At 38.5% G+C, this 24283-nt stretch overlaps 5 protein-coding genes and 1 pseudogene across 6 annotated transcripts; 3 read left to right on the top strand and 3 right to left on the bottom strand.

Moving 5' to 3' along the window:
- The first annotated feature begins 72 nt into the window (after positions 1 to 72).
- LOC104769517 (5-formyltetrahydrofolate cyclo-ligase, mitochondrial) lies at positions 73 to 2711 on the top strand. The gene is made up of 8 exons (XM_087504905.1): positions 73 to 765; positions 854 to 988; positions 1278 to 1442; positions 1550 to 1591; positions 1674 to 1719; positions 2025 to 2095; positions 2179 to 2305; positions 2387 to 2711. Exons 1-8 carry the CDS (start codon positions 477 to 479, stop codon positions 2391 to 2393), a joined length of 882 nt encoding a protein of 293 aa, XP_087361031.1. The 5' UTR covers positions 73 to 476; the 3' UTR covers positions 2394 to 2711.
- LOC104769515 (uncharacterized) lies at positions 2653 to 6519 on the bottom strand. The gene is made up of 8 exons (XM_010493742.3): positions 5627 to 6519; positions 5250 to 5359; positions 4891 to 4947; positions 4499 to 4798; positions 3998 to 4245; positions 3587 to 3893; positions 3226 to 3499; positions 2653 to 3071 (listed from the first exon to the last, which is right to left on the bottom strand). The coding sequence occupies exons 1-8, from the start codon at positions 5975 to 5977 to the stop codon at positions 2817 to 2819; spliced, it is 1902 nt and encodes a 633-aa protein (XP_010492044.2). The 5' UTR covers positions 5978 to 6519; the 3' UTR covers positions 2653 to 2816.
- Positions 6269 to 9589, top strand: LOC104769514 (protein EMSY-LIKE 3). Its single transcript, XM_010493740.3, has 11 exons — positions 6269 to 6584; positions 7020 to 7138; positions 7423 to 7625; positions 7726 to 7835; positions 7921 to 8149; positions 8259 to 8432; positions 8524 to 8592; positions 8677 to 8913; positions 8999 to 9067; positions 9168 to 9266; positions 9361 to 9589. Exons 2-10 carry the CDS (start codon positions 7111 to 7113, stop codon positions 9240 to 9242), a joined length of 1194 nt encoding a protein of 397 aa, XP_010492042.1. The 5' UTR covers positions 6269 to 6584; positions 7020 to 7110; the 3' UTR covers positions 9243 to 9266; positions 9361 to 9589.
- Positions 9590 to 10293: 704 nt separating this feature from the next.
- On the bottom strand, positions 10294 to 12026 carry LOC104769513 (polyubiquitin). The gene is made up of 2 exons (XM_010493739.2): positions 11764 to 12026; positions 10294 to 11339 (listed from the first exon to the last, which is right to left on the bottom strand). The coding sequence occupies exon 2, from the start codon at positions 11337 to 11339 to the stop codon at positions 10422 to 10424; it is 918 nt and encodes a 305-aa protein (XP_010492041.2). The 5' UTR covers positions 11764 to 12026; the 3' UTR covers positions 10294 to 10421.
- Positions 12027 to 12058: 32 nt separating this feature from the next.
- Positions 12059 to 13720, top strand: LOC104769512 (uncharacterized; annotated as a pseudogene).
- Positions 13721 to 15103: 1383 nt separating this feature from the next.
- On the bottom strand, positions 15104 to 21580 carry LOC104772236 (pre-mRNA-splicing factor ATP-dependent RNA helicase DEAH7). 2 transcript variants are annotated; one of them, XM_087504904.1, is made up of 17 exons: positions 21239 to 21580; positions 21029 to 21140; positions 20728 to 20940; positions 20478 to 20515; positions 20109 to 20337; positions 19777 to 20000; positions 19529 to 19674; positions 19233 to 19333; positions 18979 to 19087; positions 18490 to 18667; positions 18157 to 18386; positions 17901 to 18077; positions 17694 to 17765; positions 17423 to 17599; positions 17220 to 17281; positions 16973 to 17125; positions 15104 to 16891 (listed from the first exon to the last, which is right to left on the bottom strand). In XM_087504904.1, the coding sequence occupies exons 6-17, from the start codon at positions 19994 to 19996 to the stop codon at positions 15295 to 15297; spliced, it is 3222 nt and encodes a 1073-aa protein (XP_087361030.1). In that variant the 5' UTR covers positions 19997 to 20000; positions 20109 to 20337; positions 20478 to 20515; positions 20728 to 20940; positions 21029 to 21140; positions 21239 to 21580; the 3' UTR covers positions 15104 to 15294. The 2 variants fall into 2 exon arrangements, with proteins under 2 accessions (XP_087361030.1, XP_087361029.1); XM_087504903.1 differs by having other exon boundaries at positions 19777 to 19944.
- Positions 21581 to 24283: the final 2703 nt, after the last annotated feature.

Raw genomic sequence — 24283 nt, 5'->3', positions numbered from 1 at the left:
ATGTAATTTTTTACACATTTAAGGTTTGTTTTATATTTGTACTTCTCAATTAATATACTAGGATATGTAGGGCTTTAAAAAAGTTGAGTCTGAGGAGGAGGAGCGATGGGAATATGAAAATGATGATTTTGTGAGAGGTAAACCTGAGCTTGCGGAGGAGATACACAAGCGCTACATGGCTAGTCTACCCCCTAAAGCTTTTGTGTTTAAGGATTCAGCCAAAGTAGCGAGACAAAGGGAGAAAACCAGAGCTTTGACATTGGCTATGAAGGAGAGAGCTTTAGTGAAGAATCTCTCGAAACTCACTTTGTGAATCACTCTTCTTCTTTCATTGTTATCCTTATTGTGTGAGATTAATGAGAGAACAAAAATCTTATGTACTCTCTCAACTCTAATCGCTAAACCTTTTTACAAGGTGAAAACAAAATAAAATAAAAATGGTAGATAGACATTTTTATACCTTTTAAAAATCAAGAATGTTAAAAGCAAATGGTGTTACAATGATTGGAGCTCGCGTCTTTTGTACCACGACACCACTACTACTAAGATCATCATCATCATCATCAACCTTCTTCTTCCCCAAGATCCCTACCCGACCCGTTTTCAGATTATTACCCGTAACTAGACCCATCGTCGCCATGAGCAGCACCACCACTGACAAAAGCCAAGAGGAACTCGATTCTATTCGCAAGCAGAAACGGGTCGTGCGCTCCTCTGTTCGCAAATCCCTAAAAGCCATGGACCCTTCTCTCCGAACCCAACAAGGTTCAATCTTTTTCTTCTTCTTTTTTTTTCCTTTTCTTTTTAGTTGTTCTTGGAACAGATAGTAATCTGAGGTTGCCTTGAAATGTAGATGAGGCTATTCAAAAGACTGTTCTTGAAGCTCCCTGGTTCAAATCCTGTCGGGGATTGTGTGCTTACATTAGCTGCAAATCTCTTAATGAAGTCGACACTTCTAAAATCCTGTCTGAGATTCTGCAACGTCCTGGTACTTCTCTATTTTGTAATTTTCATTCTCATGAGATTGATTAATAACAATGTTGCAGAATTGAAAATGGAAGCCCTTTACATTGTAATCACTAATTACTTGGCTTAATAGCATAACCATCATCATTAGGACAAATGAAATAATACTTACTCTGTATACTCAGTGGGAACTGAGAGAAACCACTAACAGACCAAACTAAAGAACTTAATTGTAACATAGGGATGGAATCTCCCTCTGCATTTTTTCTCTGATGTGATTTATTTTCCATTTTTTTTGTTTTGTTATTTAGATTCAAGTACTATGGCTAAGAAAAAGCTATATGTCCCTTGGGTGGAGGATAAGAAGAGTAATATGCGTATGCTGCACATATCCCATATGGATGACCTCATTGCTAACTCCATGAAAATTTTGGAACCAGCTCCTGTTGATGCCCAAGGGAATGAGCGTGAAGATGGTATTTTTTTTTTTTTTTTTTTTCTATGTTGCCACCACTATAAGCTTCACATAATGAGTACAAAGCCCCTTGAAATCAAAATCCTTTCTTTTTTTATCTATTGACAGTGTTGCAAGCAGAGGAACCGATCGATTTGTTTATCTTGCCAGGTATGGAGAAACTGTTTCATTGCCAAAACTTTCCCTTATCTCTGTATCTAATCAACTTTTATTTGCAAATCCTTGTGGTCAGGTCTTGCGTTTGACAGGTGTGGGCGACGTTTAGGTCGTGGAGGTGGGTAAGTTTGCATTGACCTTAAGTTTTCTTTCTATCATGGTTCTATATATCTGTAGATGCATACTAAGTGTACTGCTGAAGATCTTAAAGCAGTATCATATCCGAGTAATATGAAGGTTTTATCGAATATTCTTTGCTGTTGTATTATTTACACAGATTAGTCTCACTTCCTCTCTAACCTTCTGTCATAATACAAAATCTTGCCATCCCAATTAGTTTCATTCTTGCAACTAGAAATGCTTTGCCATGCTCTAATCTAACTCCTTTCTACTTGTTTATATGGATAACTCATATGGGTAAAAAAAGCTACTACGACACTTTCTTGAAGAGATACCAGGACCGTGCGAAGGAGAAGGACTGGAGATATCCACTTATGGGTATAGACCACAATCAAAGTTATACTACTGAATGTTTTCAATAGAAAGATAAGCTAATCACTGTTCTTTTCCCCCTACTGCAGTTGCATTGTCATACTCACCTCAAATTCTTGAGGATGGAAGTGTTCCTGTAACACCAAATGACGTTCTGATCGATGCCCTTGTGACACCTTCTGGTGTGGTTCCCATTACCCCTCGGGCTATTGAAATGTACGCCACAAAATGTTTTTAGCTTTCTCTTAGATCTTTTATTTATAGCTGACTATATTGTGTGATTCTCTCTGGTCTTAGAATGTGAGATCAGGAGCTTGTGTTTGGAGCTGACACTCGGGATTTGTTGGTATGCGCTTGAAGGCAGCATTCTGGAATAATCAAACTCAGTATCAGCTTCTGTAATTGCCACTAAAAGATTTTACTAAATTTGATGTGTGCCTTGTTTGTATGATGAGATATGCAGTTCAATCCAATGGTCTTCCACCCGTTTATTCTATATCAAGCTTTTTTGCCGCACAGGATGATGGTTGTTGGGTTCTTTTCTTGAGCTTTGCTCATGGGAATTTATATGTACTTTTGAAATCTTTATTCAATGTAAAAATAAAATAGTGAAAACATCAAAGTTCTTGTCACTTTAAACTTTAAAGCATTACAGCCATACACATATAAGAGTATTACTTTTTCCTCTTCCTTTCTATAAATAGCAAAACGAAAGCAGGAAGGAGAACTAAGAGGAACAAGAAAGCATGCAGACGCCTGGCCTGTAAGCCCAGGCTGGAGGCAACCGAGCATATATCTCCATCCCCGGCTGTTCCTCGTAAGGCCGTTTCATTAGACGGATCAAATTGTTGACTTCTGAGAAATCACCTTGTTCAGCTGCATCTATGGCGCTTTGGCACAGATAGTTCCTCAGAATGTACTTTGGGTTCACTGAATCCATTCTTGCTTTTCTTTCTTCATCTGATACCTCACTACCACCCACCTGCAATTTCAAATCCACACACAAGGAGTTTCATTAGCCAGGAAGATACAGACATATTGTTCAGAAGTTTACTAATGTAGAAAGTAAAATTATAGTCTACAAAGAACGGAAGATGAAATCTTTGGGGAAAAAATGTAAGAAAAGAATTTGATACCTCTTGTATATAGCTTCGCATCCATTTGATCCATGCTTCTTTTCTCTCCTTTCCGATGTCCAAAAGCACAGCTTTCAAGGGCTTCAATAACTCATTTTCGGGTGTGTTGGGATTTGCTTTTACATTTGCAAGAAGACGGAAGAAGTTTGTGTAATCAACTTTATCAACAGACATATTGTTCAGAAGTTTACTAATAACCTCCTTGTTATACTTGGAAAGACCAAGCTTCTTTGACATTATGGCTTGATACTCATCCATGAATTTGTCACCGTACCTGATCATGAGTCCCCTCAACTACTTAGTAGTTCCTACAATATAACTAAGAATAGTGCTCCAAATCAATAGTGACAAACAAAGTTACCTCTCCATGGCGTAATTGGCCTCCTTTTGATTTATCAGCTGAGCAACCGCCAGAGTCTTAGAAAATTGAGCAATATTCCACAAACCGATGTCAGGCTGATTTGCAAAACAGTATCTTCTTCCTGGGAGATCTGTTGTGTTCGGGGTGTAACTTGGATCAAAAGCATCCAAGAACCCAAATGGGCCATAGTCAATGGTTTGACCCAAAATGCTCATATTGTCTGTGTTGAGCACACCATGGGTGAAACCTACACCTTGCCATCTTGCGACTAAGGTTGCTGTACGCTCAGCAATTTCAACGATCCATGCTAATATTATTAGAAAAGCACAAGTTAGTTCAATATTGTCCATCAATATAACAATTGGCAATCGCAAAAGTATATGAGTGATACAAATGTCATTAGGTAAATACCTGCATACTTATTGGAAGTTAGATCCACAACCGAATCATCTTCATCACCGGTTTTGAAAGATAAGCTATCGCTTCTATCCATGCTTTCTATATGTGGGAAATGATGCCTAATGGCATAGTCTGCCAACTTCCGAACAATATCTAGATCCTCTTTTCCTCTAGAAGCATGTATTTGGTATGAACCAAAGCGGAGAAATGATTGAGAAACCCTGCAAACAATTGCGCCAGGTTCCTCCTTCGGATTGCCACTGCAACGAACAATGCAAGAACATAGGAGTAGTCATTAGTCAACCACCTAGAAGTCTGTTTTCATAGATAAATTTTTCTATACTAGAGGCTTAGTTTATTAGGTTTAGATACTTCAATTTCGATCATTCTCATGTGCAGTTCCTAACCCTATGAAGCCTAATTTTCTTTATACTTTGTACATGAACTTTTTAAGCAGAGGACGAACATAAAGAAGGAACAAGTTAGACAAGGTCTGGAAGGTTTAGGACATACTCATAAAACATGTCGCGAGTGACATCTTGACCTGTGGTGAGAAGACAAAGGGCACGCGTGGTAGGGATTCCAAGACAATGCATAGATTCACTGCAAAGATACTCCCTGATGCTACTACGGAGCACTGCGAGCCCATCAGCAAAACGGCTATATGGAGTCCTACCTGCACCTTTAAGCTGAAGTTCCCACCTTTCATCTTTGGAGTTCAAAACTTCTCCCAGAGTTATAGCACGACCATCACCTAGTTGTCCAGCCCACATGCCAAACTGGTGTCCTCCATAGCATTGAGCATAAGGCATTCTGTAGCAAAATTATACCAATATCTGAGAATAGAGACTTTTGGATTTCAGAAGGTCGGACTTAAAAATCAGATTTGGATAAGGAACACATACGCTCCTGGTAAAGGTTTAGCACCGGACAGCATGAGAGGGAAATCTGGCCTTTCAAATCTGAAGGTATCAAAATTGTGTTGCCATTAGTCAAAAGTAGAAAGAGAAAAGGGTTTCAAAATGGCAACTAATATCAAGGTGCAACACTCTTAAAACTTAAATGTTATAAATTCATATCATATGAAACAGAAATGAACCAATTGCGCCAACTTCTCTCTAAAGAAACCTAAAAATGTAATAACCATGAAGGTGAATTCGAAACAATGGTATCAATTATGTGTCTAAGAAAGACTGTGAAAACCCAATTATCTTCTGCACCAAACACTAAGACTTTAAGTCTGGCCATACAGAATCGAACTCACTCTTTAGGATCCAAATCCAAAAGCTCTGCAACAGAATCAGACCATGCTACAAGCTGAGGATCATCTACTTCTACTGATGGAGAAACTTTTGAATAGCAAGCATGCAATACCTGTACATTACAATAAACAATCAAAATCCGGATGCCCAAGTTAGCTTACTGGGAAATATATTAATGAACACAACTAAAAACATCAAAGTACAAATATCAACTTCATGATTCCAAATTAAACAACACTAAATATAACTTTTTTTTTTTTTTTCTTTCAAGACATGAATCACAAGATTAAAAACCACATCAATCATTGGAATAGAAAAGCAAAATCAAGATTCTTCCTTATTCTCTCCTATCAAAGATCGAAACAAAAAAAATGGATACCTCACGAGAGATAACATCGGTTCTGGGATCACCAGGCAATTCCTTAACAAAGGAGTGGTCCCAGTTAAAATCTTCGAGCTTACGTTTAACCTTACAACCTCCTTCATCAACAACAGCTCCAAGAGTTTGATTCTGCAGATCTTTCGCTAAAGAATCAGCAGATGAATCCGTTACAGGCGTTGGAGACGAAGACGAAGCCGGAGAAGACTCCATCCGACCGAAAGAAGAAGATCGGGTCAATCGAAATTGTCGGCGAAAGGAAGGACAAAAAGGGAGTTTCGAAGTTGAACTGAAGAGATGAAGCGGTCGGAGGTAGAAGAGAGACGACGGACAACACACACGCAACAACATTTCTTCTTTCCTTACCTTCACAAATTATTCAATTGGAAAAGAAACTTGTTTCAATTTTCCAATTTTTGGACCGAACCGAACCTTCTTTGGTTTTTTCCCGGTTCAGTTCGATTTCACAATGTCGGTTTACTTCTAATTCTGTTGTTTTGTTGTATTTTGCATCCTAATCGATTCATGTTTATATGAACCGGGATTAAGACAGAACCGAAAATAAGCCGGGTTTAAGACAGAACCAAAAAAAAGAGATAGGGAGAGAAGTAGTGAAACGACAAAAGTTGCCGTCGTTCGTGTAACTCAAACCAACCTATCAACTGAGGAAAAAAAATATTAGGGCACAAAATAATAAGTGGATTCACGTCCGCGACTCATAGATCTCTTCGGAAAAATTCATCACGATTTGTTCTTACTGTAATTCTTCAACTTTTCCGCGGCGTGTTCTTCCTGGAGATCTTAACGTTCGTGAAATTCGAGTCGGACCCGAGAGAAGAGTCTTCTTCCTTGTTCCTCTGATTTTATAGATTTGTGTTTGTCTGCTCAAATCTATGATCTTTCGGGAGTAAGTTTCTCCATGGTTGATCGAAGATTTCGAGAATAGATCCAAAGAAAGGTATTTTTGCTTTTTGTTTCTTCTTCTTGATCTTACATTCTTCATCCCCAATTTAGGTTTTGTTCATCTTGAAAGCTTACCATTGATGTGCCTGGTTTCGTCTGAAATTAGGGTTTATGAAAGTTTTGTTCTTTGCTTGGAAATAAAACAAATTTCAGAAAGTTAGTAGAAATTTCGAATTCTTGTATGATTTAGAAAGCTTAAGCTTGCAATGAATTACTGTTTAGCTTGAGTTTAAGAAGTTTGACCTGCGTTTTTGGATAGTGTAATTTGCTGTGTCAACAAGGTTTAAAGTTCAAAAGTTCGTGCTTTTCGTGCTCTGAGGGTTTCAGTTTTGACCTGACAAGTGAAGGTCTTCGTATGGTCTGCTATGAGAGTTAAGGTTTTGGTTTGTTTCCTCTTTTTGAAGTTGTTTACTTGGTTGTGCTTGTGCAGCTCGTGCTTTGGTGCAACTAAGACAGGTATCATTATCCCACGTTACGATTTCTTAAGTTCCCTGTAAAGAATAATCGGGGAGAGGACACAGATGGATTACCGACCTTCTGATAGTAGTGGTAAGTCTTATTTTCTTTCAGTCTTGCGGCAAGACTAACTTGCTGTTAGTTTTTGTCCTTATTCTCTCTTTTTCTCCTGTCCACAATTTGGTTGTGCTTTTTTTTTTTTTTAATGTAATTGTGTTCAATGCTTTTAACTGACAAAGCATTATCTCTAAAAGCTTGAGTATTCTTTTCTTGTTCAATGTTGTTGTTTACTGACACTTTTCTCGTCTAGCTTCAAACTTATTTACTATGTTTTGATTGTGTAAATGTATTTGTTTCTGTCTGTTTCGTGCACTCAGGTACGGATGATGACCTGCCTCCATCTCATCAAGGTAGATATCAAAGAACCAGACCTGCCGGCAATGGGAGGCCTTCAGTTCTCAATTCTGCTCCTTTATCACGTGTGCACAATGACATGGAAACTCAAATTCATCTCATTGAGCAAGAAGCTTATAGCTCGATACTCCGTGCTTTTAAAGCCCAGTCTGATGCTATTACCTGGGTACTTATTTTGCTTCTTTTCATCATTTAGTTATTCCATGTTTATGTAACTTCACCATCTAATCGAAGATAAGCTTATCTTTCTTCCTTTCTTTCTTCAGGAGAAAGAAACTTTGATTACTGAACTCAGAAAAGAACTTCGGGTGTCTGATGAAGAACACAGAGAGCTGTTATCAAGGGTTAACGCTGATGAAATGATCAGGCGAATAAGGTTTGTTTCATATGTTATTAATACATCACTGCAATCAATCAAAAACAACTTTGTAGCCAACAAGGTTAATTTGAAATCATGTCAGGGAATGGAGAAAGGTAAACAACGTTCAGTCGAGTGTTCCTCAGCTGGTTCATGATGCTCCGAGTCCAGCTGTCTCAGGATCACGTAAAAAGCAAAAGACATCACAGTCAATCGCCTCACTAGCGATGGGACCACCATCTCCTTCTATGCACCCTTCAATGCAACCATCGTCATCTGCAATCAGAAGGGGAGGTCCTCCACCAGGTCCAAAGACCAAGAAGCCAAAGACAGTAAGTCATGATGCTACATGACTTTTAATTGTTGTTACTGTGAATCATGTTCTTATATTCTTCATTGACTAAGGGATGAGAATATTTCGTTTCTTTGTGCTCGATGAAGTCGATGCAGTACCCACCTACAGGCATAGCTGGAAGGCCCCAGGCTGGCGCTTTAACAAATGAACCAGGTGAATCGGGTTCATATGACCCGTTGATTGGAAGGAAGGTATGGACGAAGTGGCCTGAGGACAATCATTTCTATGAAGCTGTTATAACTGACTACAACCCTGTTGAGGTATCGTATCTTTCACTGCTATATATCAGTGTTTTAGTCTCAAATCTGTTTTTCTGATATTATATATTTCCTTTTATCAACATTGATTTAGGGGCGGCATGCTTTAGTGTATGATATTAACACTGGGAATGAAACTTGGGAATGGGTTAATCTTAAAGAGGTAATTATGATTTCAGTTTGTATAAGAGCTCATCTTTTGGATCCTTGGTTATATATGATTCTGAATGTTCTTTATATATGATAGATATCTCCGGGAGATATCAGATGGGAAGGTGAAGATCCAGGGGTTTCTCGTAAAGGAGGACATCCAGGGCAAGGCCGTGGAAGTACAAAATCTATGGCTCGTGGTGTTCCTACAGGCAATGTGGGTGGTAGAGGTAGGGGAAGCATGAAGATGCAGCAACCAAAGACACAGAATGGCATTGGGAAGAAAGCTTTAGGCGAAATTGAAATCCTCCACACTGATACACTGATAAAAGAGGTAATCATCCAAGGTTTTCGATATGGAAAATGAATGTTCGTGAATGTTACTGATCTGAGTAACACTTTATTTGTATTTTTAACAGATAGAAAAAGTTTTTGGGTCAGTTAACCCCAACCCAGCAGAGGTAGAGAAGGCAAAGAGAGTGCTGAGAGTAAGAACCAATACATGTGTTGTTGAATCTGGTCGTTGTTTACTTTACATTATAATGAAAAAGAGAAGCTGATTTTATTGTTTTTACTTGGAAATTGTAGGATCATGAACTAGCTCTTATGGATGCAATCGCAAAGCTTGAAGAAATATCAGACGGAGAAAGTGGTAATATTTGATAGGGTCCTTCCAGATTACCTCAGGTTCACATCATTCTTCTGTCTGCTCTTTGGATCAATGTGTTTGTTTGTTAAATTTGAAGTTATAATGTGGCTTTGGATTTTGGCTCAAATGCAGATGATGGAGCCGGAGCTTTAGACTTGCTAAAAAGTGTTGTAGATGGTGGTGGCGAAATGTGAATTGATGAGGGAGATTCCGAAAGTTGTATGGATGTATTTTGTTTAGGGGGAAGGATTTGATGACATTTGTGTGCCACATAACTCCAGTAACTGGATTTGGAAGTTAGGGTCTTAAGCATTGTAAAATCCATAAGACTTCTTATAAATGTAGAATGTTGCAGAGACGAGATGATGATGGGCAAAGCAAAACTCTACTATTAGTGGGGAGATGGAGCGACTAAGAACTACTACTCATGTAAACTATTAGAAAGTAGAAACATTAATTACCAGATCAACTCTATTTTTGTTCTGAAGTAGAAAAGCACTATTGGGAAATCTCAGTTCCTGAAAGAAAAACCTACCTAGTCAAAACAATTGAAATTTCTGAAATTTGGAAGCAAAGCAGATAGTTAACAAAAGAAAGCTGAAATTAAAATTGCTAATTTCAAAAGATATTGTTAATTTAATACAATCAAAGGACTAATAAAGTAACGAGGAGCTTCCAGTGCTCTCAACTCTCAAGGGAACCCATCTTCCGGTAGTACAAGGAACAGCTTTGCTGGGACTGAGACAAATCATCAACAATGAACTTGGGATTTCTGGTATCAACCCCTAATTTAATAATTTAAGGGAGACTTCTCCCAGTTTGGCTTTTGAATCCTTTTTTGTGGATTTGGTATATGCTTATTTTAGAGATGAGTATTAACATCTGATAAGCAAGCCAACATTTGGCGAGGAGAATTAAAACCCGTAACCACCCAATGAAGTCTGAAGACACCAGTGCTCCAAAAACAGAGTTCCATCATTACAAGAATTTACATCTCACAATAATAACTAACACAAGCTGACTTGAGGAACACATCGTAATTTTACGAGATTTAGAAGGATATGATTCCATAAATTCGATTTGTCATTAGAAAGAAAGAAACATAGTTCATCAATTATTTATTTGGGGGCTTTACAAGCGCCCAAAATACACAAGTTTTAAAAGAAACTTTTTGAGTAAGACCATAACAGAGTTTAAAAACCACCACGGAGACGCAAGACCAAGTGAAGTGTAGACTCCTTCTGAATGTTGTAGTCAGCCAAAGTCCTGCCGTCTTCAAGTTGCTTTCCGGCGAAGATCAACCTCTGCTGGTCCGGTGGGATACCCTCTTTATCTTGGATCTTGGCCTTCACATTGTCAATGGTGTCGGAGCTCTCAACCTCCAGTGTGATGGTCTTCCCGGTGAGAGTCTTGACGAAAATTTGCATACCTCCACGGAGACGCAAGACCAAGTGAAGTGTAGACTCCTTCTGAATGTTGTAGTCAGCCAAAGTCCTGCCGTCTTCAAGTTGTTTTCCGGCGAAGATCAACCTCTGCTGGTCCGGTGGGATACCCTCCTTGTCTTGGATTTTAGCTTTGACATTATCGATGGTGTCAGAGCTCTCCACCTCCAAAGTGATGGTCTTCCCCGTCAAAGTCTTGACGAAGATCTGCATACCACCACGAAGCCTGAGAACAAGATGAAGGGTCGACTCCTTCTGGATGTTGTAGTCAGCCAAAGTCCTGCCATCTTCAAGCTGCTTACCGGCAAAGATCAACCTCTGCTGGTCCGGTGGGATACCCTCTTTATCTTGGATTTTGGCTTTAACGTTGTCGATGGTGTCAGAGCTCTCCACCTCCAAAGTGATGGTCTTTCCGGTGAGTGTCTTAACGAAGATTTGCATACCACCACGGAGCCTGAGAACAAGATGAAGCGTAGACTCCTTCTGAATGTTGTAGTCAGCCAAGGTACGGCCATCTTCTAGCTGCTTACCGGCAAAGATAAGCCTTTGCTGATCTGGAGGGATACCTTCCTTATCCTGGATCTTGGCTTTGACGTTGTCGATTGTGTCAGAGCTTTCCACCTCGAGGGTGATTGTCTTTCCGGTGAGAGTCTTAACAAAGATCTGCATCTGTAATTCACAAACACGATCAAGAAACTAATTACCAAATCTAGATAGAACTAACACGTTATCAATGGATACAAAACTCAATTTATTTGAGAAAAATCAAATCAAATTCAAAGACAAGTAATTCACAAACAAAGATTGATAAATACCAAAACAAGGATCAAATTCGATCAAGAAACTAATTTATCAAACCTAGGTCGTAGAATTAACACGTTATCAATCGATTACAAAACTCAATTTCTCTTTTGAGAAAAATCAAACCAAATTCAAAGACAAGTAATTCGATCTGCGAAAAAAAAAAAAAACACAAACCCTAATTGAGGATTAACACAAGAGAGATCTATCGGTGAAACCAAATACAAAAAACAGAGAATCAATTGCGATCGGAAGAAACAAGTAAATCGTATTAGAGATTCAGAAATTTTACCTTTGAACACGATTGAGAGATTTGATTGATGATTATTAGGTTTTAGGAATTGTGAAAGAGGATAAAGAGGTTGTCGGGTGTTTAATAGAGTTATATCGAATAGGATGAGGAAGTTGAGGCGGTGAAGCATTAGCCAATCAAAACTAGACACGTATGTATTATGACGTGTATTGGGCGGTTGTTTACACGAAACTTCTAGAATAAGGGCCTACTTATAGTCCACGGGCCAATGAGTATATGAAGGCCCAAGAAAGAACAAGCACAATTTAGGTTAAACCCTCAGCCGAAAGTAATATATAAATTTATTTATATACTATTTTACAAACCATACAACAACAAAAGTCAATCATGAGCGGTAAAGGAGGCTTTGATGACGACGATGATCAAATCCTACCTGAATTCCTAACGCTCGCATTAGGGTGGACCAATTCTTTAATCTACGTCGTAACGATGCACTTGCTTATCGTCACCGTCGAGACTTGCTTGTTCTGGCCTTTACTACCAAACTACCCCCACGTTTGGGGAGATAATGTTATCGGGATGGTGATTTTTCAATACATTACTGGCGTCATAGGGTATGCTTCCGTTTCGCATCCTTTCACAGCCGTGTTAGGACGCGTGAGCCACTTGTTCGGTAATATTGCCATCCTCATGCTTTTGGTCCACACCGTTTCTCACCAAGTCCTTGTATGGATTGCAATACCTTCTTCTTTGTGGCTCGGTTCTGTTTTGCTCTTCTGTTTCGTTCATTCAGTTTGTAAAGTAAACTCATCCCCACCTGAACAGTATCTTTTATGTTAGTTTCTTTCTTTGAGATTTTTATGCTAGTTGAAGCATTTTGGTTTCCCACCAGAAGTAAAACCATCTTTTTATATCATTGCTACGCCTAAGCAAACTCTTATGGAGAGAGAGTCCCGTACTATCCAAACGTTCAACATTAAAAGCTGCTTAATAAAAATTTCTGATACAAACATAAATAATCAAATTAATGAAACAAATTAATCAAAAAGTTAGTTAATTAGCTAGTTTTAACCGTTTCTAATTCTCACTTTCACCAATATCTCAGATCTCTTACTTTTCAACTTTCAAGAACAAAAGAAACAAAGAAATGACTAGTGAAAGATCTGAGAAGCTCCATAACTTGACTCTGGCGATTATGATGCTGGCCATGGGATACGACAAGGTGGCGTTTGCCATGGGGACTAAAGCGACTTGGTTCCCACCCCTTTACTTCGGCCTCTGCTCTGTCGCTTACGTTCTCTTCGTGATCGTCGCTGAATTCGAGGACGACGTGGTGGTCAAACGTTTGGCCGATTGGATCAGCCACATGCTTGGATTAGCTGCTCTAGCATGCCTCGTAGCAATTGTGTCCGTGGAGTTCGCAATCGGATTGGCTTCTTCTACCGCTCTCGTTAGTTTCTGGTATCTCGTGAAATACCTTAAGAGCCACGAAACCCTAAACCCTTCATCCCTAGATTCAAGCTGCAGCTCAGAGAAGTTAAATCTTGTCATCTTGGCGGCTCTTGGAGGAGCCATGGTGTTTGTCCAGATTGGATTAGCCATGGGATCACTTGAAGAAACTAATCTTTCCCCGGTTTATTTTGGAGTCTCGTCTGTTTCGTATGTGTTCTTCCGAGTCATTGAAGTGCTGGAAGAGAACATCACCATCAAATCAGTCTCTGGTCATATGAGCCGTTCTGCAGGAATACTCAGTCTGGTTTGCTTCGTGGGATTGGTTTCTAAAGAATTTGCCTTAGGTATCTTCGTCTCTACGTTATTGTTAGTCTTGAGGTACATTTGCAAGATTTGGTGCGCTAATCCAACTGCTCAAGATCTGGCCGCGGAAGTTCAGTCGCTACTCCAATCTGACGATCTCCCTTAATCCGCCGGTCATATTTGTATAAAACAGAGTCCAAGATTCCTATGTAAATACCTTCTTCCGGTCATATTAGCATAAACCCATTTTTGTGATATACAAACTCCTTATTGTATTATAGTGAACACGAAAGCCTAAAGAGAACCCATAACAAACAAACAATGATGGTTTTATTAATTTGCATCTTAACCCTTTTGTTTTAACTTTACTGATCCGACTACGATTCAAACCGGCCGATTCTAAAGACTGCAAGCAAGTCTAGTGGTATCAGTTGTTTGGCCAGATTGCGATCTCAGAGTAACCATCTTCGGTAGCACAAGCCCTGAACATACCGGTAGTGTGACTTCAGCTTTGGCAGAGACAGCAACGAGTCCACAGCTTCCTCTGGGAACGGATTGGTCAACAACATAAGCTGCTGTCTCGGTCAAAGACAAGCCTTTATATTCCATGAGTGCAGCCACGTCTCTCAGAAGAACTCAATGAGGGTTTTAATAAATCGGGTTTTGGAGTCTGTGGATGTTCCTTCTTAACATAAGGAACCAAACTCACGAACTCACCGTCATTGTTAATAACAGCAGCAACTCTACTCTTCAGACTCAATTTATTTTTCTACAAAAGATAATTGTAACGATACAAAAAAAAAAGCATGAATATTATTTTCCCAAGAAGGGTTTGATAAGGGAAGAAACAAAAAAAAAAAAATCGAAACTTGTAATCATAATAAGCATTACCTTGAAATACAGATGGAAATTGGGAAAAAAAGAAGCGGGAGGGAAAGAGGATTTTAGGGCAATCTTAAGGTCATGAGTCTTCTCAAGGGCAGCTTGCTTGTCTGCAAGTTTGATCTAGTGGAAACAGAGAAAGGAAGCTATTATTAACAAGTGAGATAAGTGCAGAAGCAAACTGAGTATTCTCCATTGTGTTTAAAACCAGATTCCAAGTAAACACAAAGGATATATCTAAAGACACATACTTGAAAAAGGTTACCTTCGTGTCCGATAATTGTAACTGCATAGACTTAACCAACATCTCCTTCTCAGCAACCAATCGTTTTTGTTGCTTCAAGCTTTTCTTGGATATCGTTTACCTGGTTCCTTGACATTTTTTTGATAATGGTTCCTTGACATTTCCATTGACTTTAAAACCTCTTCTTTCTCCGATAATTTTGTCTGCAAGTCATTCACTTGCTCTCTTAGTCTAGTCAGTTCTTCCTTTTCTGCACCAGCCAAAGCCCTTTGTGTTTTCACCATCTTCCAAAGAATTGTTCATAGCATCACTATTGTCCTCAGGGTCTCTCTCTTCTTTCTTCCTGGGACTGTTTGAGAACCATTTCTTCCCTTTAGATCAAGTACATGCAAAATAGAAGCGAATAAGTTATACAGCCGAGCATTGGAAAAACATTGAGTAATTAGTTTTACAAAAGACAAATAGGACAATCCAGTCCATAACTTTGCGATATTAGAATTGAAGTGGGTTTCAACTAAACTAATTAGCGATAAAGAATTCAATACAAGCTTCAAACAATCAAGATTATTCTCACTGAGAAATATACTACAGACACAAGATGATTACAGTTCGCTCTATTTTGGCTGTTTTTTTTTGTTTTTTTCCCTTTTCCGGTAAAGTTTTCGCTCTGTTTTTTTACATTACAAATGTCACAGTCCAAACTTCTTAGGCCTGAGGTAAGTAGTTCCTTTCTTCAAGCCAGGACCTGAAATCTGTTGCTGCTGCTTTGCCCTTTTCCTTTTCTCTTTCTCTTTGTTTCTCACTTCCGACTCCGCCTGATCTCTTCTCAGTTTCTCCATCTCTTCCTCCATCGCTGTTTTCTCTTCCTTCTGCTTCTTCTTATGCTCCAACATTGATGTATCCGAGTCTTTGACCGAGAAGAACATAGGCCCTAACTCAGCTAGCCAATGTGGCTCAACCGATGTAGCACACTGCATGTACTCCTTAGTGGTCAAGATCAGTTCATGGTACACCACATAATCCGGTGTGTATCCCAGACCGTACAGTGCACTGCTCGGGTGTAAATGGCAAGGCATCCCGGTTCTACAGTTCACATACTCCCCAACACCTTTTAATCTGGCTGAGTTGTGGAAATACGCTGAACAGATGGCTTTTCTCACAATATCCCAATCCGGTCCACATGACTTGAGTGGTATCTTTAGTTGCTTGAGGATATCCAGAAGCTGGGATCTTACCTCTCTAGCTTTTCTCAGACCTTTGACTTGTAGGTAATGGTCATTGCACCAGTCTCCTCTATAGTCATGCTCTTTCCACTGTTGATATACATTCAATAGCGTTAAGTGATCTGATTCTGGCACAAAAAACTTCTCCCTTGCGGCATCACTCTCTTCTGCTCTTTCTTTAGGTCTGAAGAACACTGACGGTACTGAAAGCATTGACACAATAGTCAGAACCTCGTTTATGCAATCAAGCCGTTCACCCATTAAGAGCATCTTTGCAAGAGGCGGATCCAATGGGAACTCCACCATCTTCCACCCGAGATCGGTTAATCCTCCAACATTGCTAAGAGCACCCAACACCCAAAGCTGGTACATAGAGTTGAGGATGTTCTCTTGTGGAGGTGGATCCATAAAATCAAAATCTAACAAGTTGTCTATTTTCAATGACTTCAACAACAACACAACATTACCCAGATTTGTACGCTGAATCTCTGGCACGGGACTTGGCAACATTTCATTCAAATAAGCACTCTCAGTATACAGCCTGTAACATGTTCCCGGCCCTGTCCTTCCAGCTCTCCCTGCACGCTGATCAGAGGCTGCACGACTTATAGGGAAAACTTGAAGAGCATCCATACCCATTCTAGGATTAAAAACCTTCATCTTTCCATACCCCGTGTCAATCACATAATATATTCCATCGACTGTCAGTGATGTTTCAGCAATATTGGTGGCAACAATGCATTTACGGGCTCCATCTTCTGGTTTCTGGAAAATCTTTGCCTGCAAGTCAGCGGGTAGCTGAGAGTATATTGGGAGAATAAGTAGGTTTGTGATTTCTCTGTTGGACGATGCAATGAGCTGTTCCATTCTCTCCTTAAGTGAAAAGCACGCTGCTTCAATCTCATCTTGCCCAGTCATAAAGATGAGAATGTCCCCAGGTGGGCTCGTTATGTGAATCGTCATAACCTGTTTAACAGCAGCTTCAACATAATCTTCACAAGGAGATTTAGAGTAGAGAATGTTGACAGGGAAAGTCCGCCCAGGAATGTTGAATACCGGAACACTGCATTACCAAAGCAAAAACACGGTCATATAAGAATTCAATATTTAGATTTGGCTTATGTAAATGATAACGGTAACCTACCTCCCAAAGAAATTGGAAAACTTTTGAGCATTAAGGGTTGCTGACGTGACGATCAACTTGAAATCACGACGCCGAGCCACAACTTTTTTCAATATTCCAAAAAGGACGTCTGTGTTGAGTGACCTTTCATGGGCTTCATCCATCACCACCACACTATACAGAATCCACACCAGGAATTAGCACAGCATTCTACTTAACCCAGTTTATTAAGTATTATCTATCAGAGGTAAGGTTGGAGCATACATACCGATACTTATCCAAGTCGGAATCTTTCAGGGTCTCTCTCAGTAGCACTCCATCGGTCATGTACTACAATTTCAGAGGAAAATATGGAGTTCAGAAAAAAAAGTGTTTTCAGGAAGTGCAGATGCAAAAAGCACGATACCTGACAACTAAACCAGAATCATCACAAATAAGCAAAAAGCGGTTCATTTCTTGAGAACACCTTACCTTGATAACAGTGTTTGGACCAGTTACATCTTCAAAACGAATCGCATACCCCACTTTATCACCCAACTCTGTTTCCATCTCTTCACTAACTCTCTTTGCAACACTCATGGCTGCTACACGCCTTGGTTGGGTGCAGCCTACTATACCATTTATAGTATACCCGTCCTCGTGAAGATACTAACAAAAAGAAACAAATTAAGTCAGTGTTTTAATAGTTACATAACTGTGCATTAGAATATGGATTCATAGAATGCCAAAGTACGGGAGCAACCTGTGTGAGTTGAGTGGTCTTTCCCGAACCAGTTTCGCCAACCACCACTATCACCTGGTTTTCTCTAATTACCTAGAGAATACAGCAAAAAGCAGATGAGTAGACGAAAAGATAAAATTCAAAAAACAGTAATCCCCTGAGGTTTTCCTAATAACAATGCATAATGTAATCCAAATATCAAGACCCTCAAAAGGAAAGACCACCAACCTGCAAAAGTTCATCTCTAACAGAAAATATGGGGAGGTACTGTCGTTGCTCTGCCATGGTTTTTGACATGGCAAAATCACTCACAGCTTCTCCCTTCTTCATATGTTGTGCAAATTTAGCCTCACCTTTAAAATCTACTTCACCTTCATCACCAACTACAGCAGTATCGGCATCAATCTGCAAGATGATCACAGAGTCACAATGTGTCCAACAAACATACTATCAATATAGAACCAAAAACCGTTTGGGGCATTACCTGCTCAGCTGATTTTTCAACACCAAGGATATTACCAAGATTAGAACCTGCAAGCTCCCAGAATCGCTGTCGTGATTTATGCATACTTTGTTTCTCCCGAATTTCTTTGACAAGAGCTGATCCTTTTCGTGAAATTATTGCCATGTCTGATGTGGGATCCTTTATAGGCATTACTGGCTCCGCTTGCTTTGTAAAAACGACTCTTCCATCAAGGAAAGGAGGCTTCGTATCTGCAATTATCCAAAACATAGCATGTTACCTCCTATATTACATTATACTACTCTTTAACCTTGTTTTATGGTTAATTTTGAGCTATTGTAGTAGTCTACATACCATGTACAAGAAGAATTGCTTTCCGTTCTTCTTCGCTATCAAACTCAGTCTGCACTTCTGTGCCTCTAACTGCTCCAGATCTGAGAAGCTGGCGGTCTTCCCACTGAGCATTATCCGCATTAAGCTGAGAATATTTTTTACTCTGCGCAAGTGACATTTTGCTACCATCCCTTCTGACCTGAATTACAAACATTATAAAGCATTCAACATATGAGTATACTACATTTCTAAGCAGCAAAAGCCAGAATGCCAGGAAAAGAAAGATTGGTGAATTGAACAATGCGAAATGGCACCTATAATCTGAAATTACATAATCAAAACAACATAATCTAGCTTAAGATGTTTAATCAAGAGCAGTAAAAGAAGATAAAAGATTAATGCTTCAAAATAAGATAAAACTGGATAATATATGCAAAAAGGACAAGGAAAAGCCTAGCCATAGATAAGAGATCAAATATAAGCGTGCGTAATTAAAATAGATAAAAATACCAATCTCTTTGCCAGCTCAGCTTCCTTCTTCTGTAGCGAAGCATCATCTCCAAGAAAAAAGGATGTACTGTCCGCATCAAACAGTGAGTTCCCTTCGTCTGTATCATACCTGTGAAATGAGAATCATCTAGTTCATACAAGCTTAATAAAATCTAGAGATGGTTCGACAAATTAATGTGAAGAGAGCTCAGTTCATAAAACATTATTGATTCACAAAAATTTAGTTTCCTGCCTCTGTAAAAAATAATACTTACCATGCACGATCTGACTGAATATCCATCTCCTCACGCATTGTTTCTGTGATCTCATGTTTAAATTCTTCAGCTCCTTGCGATCTATCCTCATCTAAATGCCCCTATAGAAGACATAACAACATGTAGCACAAGTATTATTAAAACCAAACAATTTTCCTAATGCAACAGAACCATAATCCTCATCAATATTCTTCAAGCAAGCTTGACACGACATGGGGAAACAAAACGGAAATTCAGATCTATCTAATAACAAGTGGCATGACCATGGGTGCACAGCGACATTTAAGAATGCATACCTCATTTGTCAGATCACCTTCCCTAGAGTAAGCAGGTTGATTTGATCTTCCACCATACCTAGAGCTTGAGGATCTGATAGACGATCCAGAAGCCCGAATAGGAACAGGAGAAGGTGCACCAATATCCCATGGAGAGGCAGAAGACACTGCGTGAGAATAAGGACATGGTAATATTCCTTGTTAGTCTTTGGTCGTGTTGCAAATAAATAAAACAAACTTACAAATATTAAAATTCAAACACAACATACTTGTTGAACGTGGTGTATCCAGCCATGGGGAGGCTAAACGAGCATCAGGTGAAGCTGCAGCTAACATGGGTGATGGAGAAGGCTGATGTCGCTTGCTGTAACTAGAGTCTCTATCTCCGTGAGGACTATCTTCCCATTCCCATTTTCCATCATCCCAGTCTGATCTACCTGCACTCCATAAAAAAGGCCCAATAAGTGTTGTGTTTGTGAGACTCATCATGCTTCTGGGAACAAAAAAAACAGACACAATTGTAAGGAGATAAATGTAGTGACATTAATGTCAGAAGCTCACAAATTTACAGCTTTATAAGATTCTACAATCTCTTGCATACCTGGAGTCCTCCTATCGCTGTTGTATCTTCCACGCTTTTCTCCATGATAGTCTCGGTCACCTTGGCGATAAGACTCCCTCCCTCGGTAGTGATCCATCTCACCATAAGTGTTTCTCTGTCTTGACCGCGGAGTTTCACTTCTGTCACGCCTATGTTCATCTCGACGTCTATTGCTATCAGCTCTCTCGTATCTAGAAGTACTAGATAAACTCCTGGGAGTCATGGAAACCTTCATTTTGAAAGGTAAACAATATATCAGTATACTAAAAATCGTGTTGCAAGTAGTGTTAGAGATAAGTTAAGTATGTAGAAAAGATAGATAAACCGAGGCAAAATAACGATTTCATTATTTGGATGGAATTGACTTACATCTGAAGTTGCAGCATTCTCTGTAGTCACGGTACTTTCTGCAATTAAAAAAATGTCACAAGTCCATAAGCACAAGAGCTAAGAAGAAAACGGATGAAGGCAAATTTTTCTCTTTACCAATATTCTAAATGCTAAGGATACTAAATGCATTACTATATCAACTAATGGATTAACTAAGAAATCACTGTAATCTAGAGTTTGAGAGTGACTGTTCAAACTACATAGTCATAAGAAATAAAAAAAAAAGTACCTTGTGCAGTCTCAGATCTTGAAGACTTCTCTCTATACCGTCTGCTGGAATGGTCATGTGTTGTGGTTTCAGCTCCATGATCTAATCCTGATGCATCAGATTTATCCTCTTCATCAAAAGATGATGTAAAGGATATTGTTGACTTCTTGGGGACCTTGAAGTCCCCCTGGTTCTTGGCATTCTCCCTTTTCTCAATTGCCCTTACATCCAAACCTAGAAATTTGTATATTTTTAATAAGTTAATACAGTGTTCCAAAACAATTCAAGCTGAATGCTTCAAGAATTGGATTCCAACTCATACCTAAACGAGACTTCCTCTCAGGAGCTGTAAAAGTCACTTTATCATTCACAGGGACACCACCACCGGTTTCTTTATCGGTTTCTAACGTGTCAGTAGTTTTGAATGGATCGACCTATATCACAGTAAGAGTAAGTTCCTCGCGAACAAAAAAAAAACCTAAAAATCCGAAATTGACAAAATCAACAAATCCAATTGCAAATAGAAACTTACCCCCATTATTACTCAGTGGACGGATTCAGCAAAAAACTCCAAAAATCACAGTGAAATTAACCACCGGTTCGCCGTTCGACAACAACTTCTGATGAGAACAATTACTTTCCTTGGTTTCTTAGGGGTTCGGGTCTTTCAACTCCTCTGAGTGATTCCAGAAGCTTTAATCTGAATTTTCCAATTTCAATAAACCTGAAGAGCTTCGTCGGATCAATATCTATCTCGCCAGAGTCGGTCGTTACGGGAGCGCGAGAGAGAGATATATGTGGGAGCTTCTAGAAACACGATCGGAAAAAAGGATCACCGCCGGTTAGGTTTACACACGCTTAACGCGATTTCATTACGCGCGTGGGATTATTTTTATAATTTAAGTTTTTGAAACAGAAGATTGTTTTACATATGGGCCTTTTTATTATTACACATGGGCCTTTTATTATTACACATGGGCCTTTTACCATTAACGCACTTACGCCGACGCATATTTTTTTTTTTTAATTTTTTTTTTCCTTTTCTTTTGTCTCAACATCACTTTATCATAAGAGTAGTACGACTGCTATGTCTGAGGCAGTGAGGCTGGGTTATTTATTATATCGACAGCAACATTTAGGGATGTTAAAAGTGGGTAAAAACTCAGTGGGTACCCGAAACCCATGCTTAAAACTGGGTTTTGGGACCTGTTTTTTCTCTAAGAAATTAAATGGGTTAAAAATGGGCAGGTATCCAAAACTATAAAGTCTTACACGGGTTTACCTTATTAGTTATGGGTACCCATTGGGTTTTTTTTTTTCTTTCTAATCACCTATACTTTTTTTTTGTCAAGTCTAATTACCTACACTAAACCCGCAAAATCACATTTTCCTACCAAAAACACAAAACACGAAAACTCGTTTTTCTGCCAAAACCGCAAAATTACGTTTTCCCGCCAAAACAGCAAAATTATATTTTCCCGTCAAACCGCAAAATCACGTTTTCCCGCCAAACTCGCAAAATCTCGTTTTACCTCCAAAACCGCAAAATCTCGTTTTCCCGCCAAAATCGTAAAATCTTGTTTTCCCGCCAAAACCGCAAAATCTCATTTTCCCGCCAAAATCGTAAAATCTCGTTTTCCCGCCAAAACTGCAAAATTTCGTTTCCCCACCAAAACCGTAAAATTATGTTTTTCCGCCAAAACTAAAAAGTCATATTTTTCTGCCAAAACTGCAAAATGTCGTTTTTCTATTAAAAACGCAAATTCTCATTTTTAAATATTTATTTAAATTTAATATGAAATAAGCAAATTATGAACAAAACTTTAGTTTTATCTAATATATAATAATAAATTTTGTTTTATCTATTTAAAACAAAACTCTTTAATATATTTGCTATTCTTTATTTAAATTATATAAAATTATAAATTTTTGAAAATTGTTACAGATATAGTAAAATACACAAAATACATAATATAAATCACATTTAGTATCAAAAAGTTAAAGATAAAATTATATATAATATAAAATGCAAAATACATCACATAAGATAAATAATTCGGGTACCCACGGATTTACCCACAAAACTAAAAACCCATTCGGGTTTACCCACTAGAACCTAAAACCCTTTGGATTTTCAAATTTGGGTTTTTTCTGGGCAGGTTTTTTTCGGGTTTGGGCTGGTCTGGGTTTTTAAACCCACGACAACATCCCTAGCAACATTACTTGAGTTGAGCAAGGCTGGAAAAGTGAAAGTGATGCTGCTCCCGACAAGTTGTTCAAGTTTAATATCTTGAGTTAATGGTTTAAACAGGCCATACTTGCAGTTGCGTCCAAGCTTGGATGACATTCTTTCGCATCATAATCATATATAAATGACATGTTTAAAGGCTTAAAGCTAGCCCATGTTATTTGACACAGAGAAGTGTAACATCGAAGAGCCACTCTATATATAGTCTATTTCACAACGTCGATGTAAGTTGCGTTCACATTCATTTTTTCACCAAAACTCAAAGTTTTCTCCTATGATCTTAATTAACTATTTACGATGTTATTATATCAACCATTTCACGTCCATCCATGAACCAGTCGGGTTCAAACTGATCTAACTATTATTATTCATAATTGTTTGGCACAGTAGCTAGGTGGTGATAAAAATTAGAGAAACTACATCTCTAGACTATATAATGCATCACTAGAACACAAAATAGATTAATGTTTTAAGACTTTTCAGTTGATTTTTGGTTAACAGCAAGTTATCGAATTTTCGTCACTAAATGTGGAGAAAATATGACTTCATTCAAGTATTTTTGTTTGTAAAAGTAACTCTAAGTTAAATCGAGATGAATATTAATTTATATCTACTTTGAAGTCTCTTAACAGTTGAGTTTTTTTTTTCTTTTCTATTTTGGGCTCAACAACAACTTTTCATCAACCACTAGTTGAATGAACACAACGTTTAATTGCTTCTTCGAAAGATTGAACCCAACTCTTGAGTTCTTTAATTTGATCAGTTTTTTTTTTTGTTTCTTACAAACGTTTCTTCTGCTTTTCTTGTATTCTCATTAGATTTTAAAATGTGGGTCAGGCTTTGTCTTTAAGACAATATCAGCATGAAGTTAAACACTAAAAAACATAGTAGTATAATCTAGGAATAAGATTTAACGAAAAACCAAATAATATAAAATTACATCAATGCATCAGAGTTTCCAACAAGATTCGGTTGCTATAAATATTAACACTCATTTGAATTATTATTTTTTAAAAAATATTAAAGCTTATTTAGTTAGCTAAAACCAGTTTATCACTGCGTCAATTCCTCTAATCTTGTTAAAAGTAACGGTAAAAACATTGTCGACGTCAAACAAAACGGTAAAAGAAAATTGAAAAAAGTAATGACGACGAGTCATATAAGGTCAAAGAAACCATTCAAGTTTTTAGGAAAAACCGCTAACACTTTTTATTTTATTGGAATCTTCGACTTTTTTGAAATTCCAAATACCCTTACGAAATTACCCTTCCTTTTCCAGAAGTATTACATTGTTTGTCCCAATGAATAAATTTGGAGTAAACCCTTTAA

This window comes from Camelina sativa, chromosome 20, assembly GCF_030686135.1.
Source record: "Camelina sativa cultivar CO46 ecotype springtype chromosome 20, ASM3068613v1".
Taxonomy (NCBI): Eukaryota; Viridiplantae; Streptophyta; class Magnoliopsida; order Brassicales; family Brassicaceae; genus Camelina; species Camelina sativa.
Note: the sequence above shows the minus strand (reverse complement) of the source record. Positions and strands in the feature narration are given on the sequence as shown.

Coding starts and splice junctions, on each gene's coding strand:
- LOC104772236 (XM_087504903.1), bottom strand. Junction 19,088..19,232: donor ATTCAGTCAGATCGTGCATG/GTAAGTATTATT, acceptor CTCATTTCACAG/GTATGATACAGACGAAGGGA. Junction 18,387..18,489: donor AGCAATTCTTCTTGTACATG/GTATGTAGACTA, acceptor GGATAATTGCAG/ATACGAAGCCTCCTTTCCTT.
- LOC104769517 (XM_087504905.1), top strand. CDS start 477: ATGTTAAAAGCAAATGGTGTTACAATGATTGGAGCTCGCGTCTTTTGT. Junction 1,443..1,549: donor AGGGAATGAGCGTGAAGATG/GTATTTTTTTTT, acceptor ATCTATTGACAG/TGTTGCAAGCAGAGGAACCG. Junction 1,720..2,024: donor CGTTTAGGTCGTGGAGGTGG/GTAAGTTTGCAT, acceptor GGGTAAAAAAAG/CTACTACGACACTTTCTTGA.
- LOC104769515 (XM_010493742.3), bottom strand. CDS start 5,977: ATGTTGTTGCGTGTGTGTTGTCCGTCGTCTCTCTTCTACCTCCGACCG. Junction 5,360..5,626: donor CCGATGTTATCTCTCGTGAG/GTATCCATTTTT, acceptor TGTAATGTACAG/GTATTGCATGCTTGCTATTC. Junction 4,799..4,890: donor GCTAAACCTTTACCAGGAGC/GTATGTGTTCCT, acceptor ATTTTGCTACAG/AATGCCTTATGCTCAATGCT.
- LOC104769514 (XM_010493740.3), top strand. CDS start 7,111: ATGGATTACCGACCTTCTGATAGTAGTG. Junction 7,836..7,920: donor GAAATGATCAGGCGAATAAG/GTTTGTTTCATA, acceptor AAATCATGTCAG/GGAATGGAGAAAGGTAAACA. Junction 9,068..9,167: donor AGGCAAAGAGAGTGCTGAGA/GTAAGAACCAAT, acceptor TGGAAATTGTAG/GATCATGAACTAGCTCTTAT.
- LOC104769513 (XM_010493739.2), bottom strand. CDS start 11,339: ATGCAGATCTTTGTTAAGACTCTCACCGGAAAGACAATCACCCTCGAG.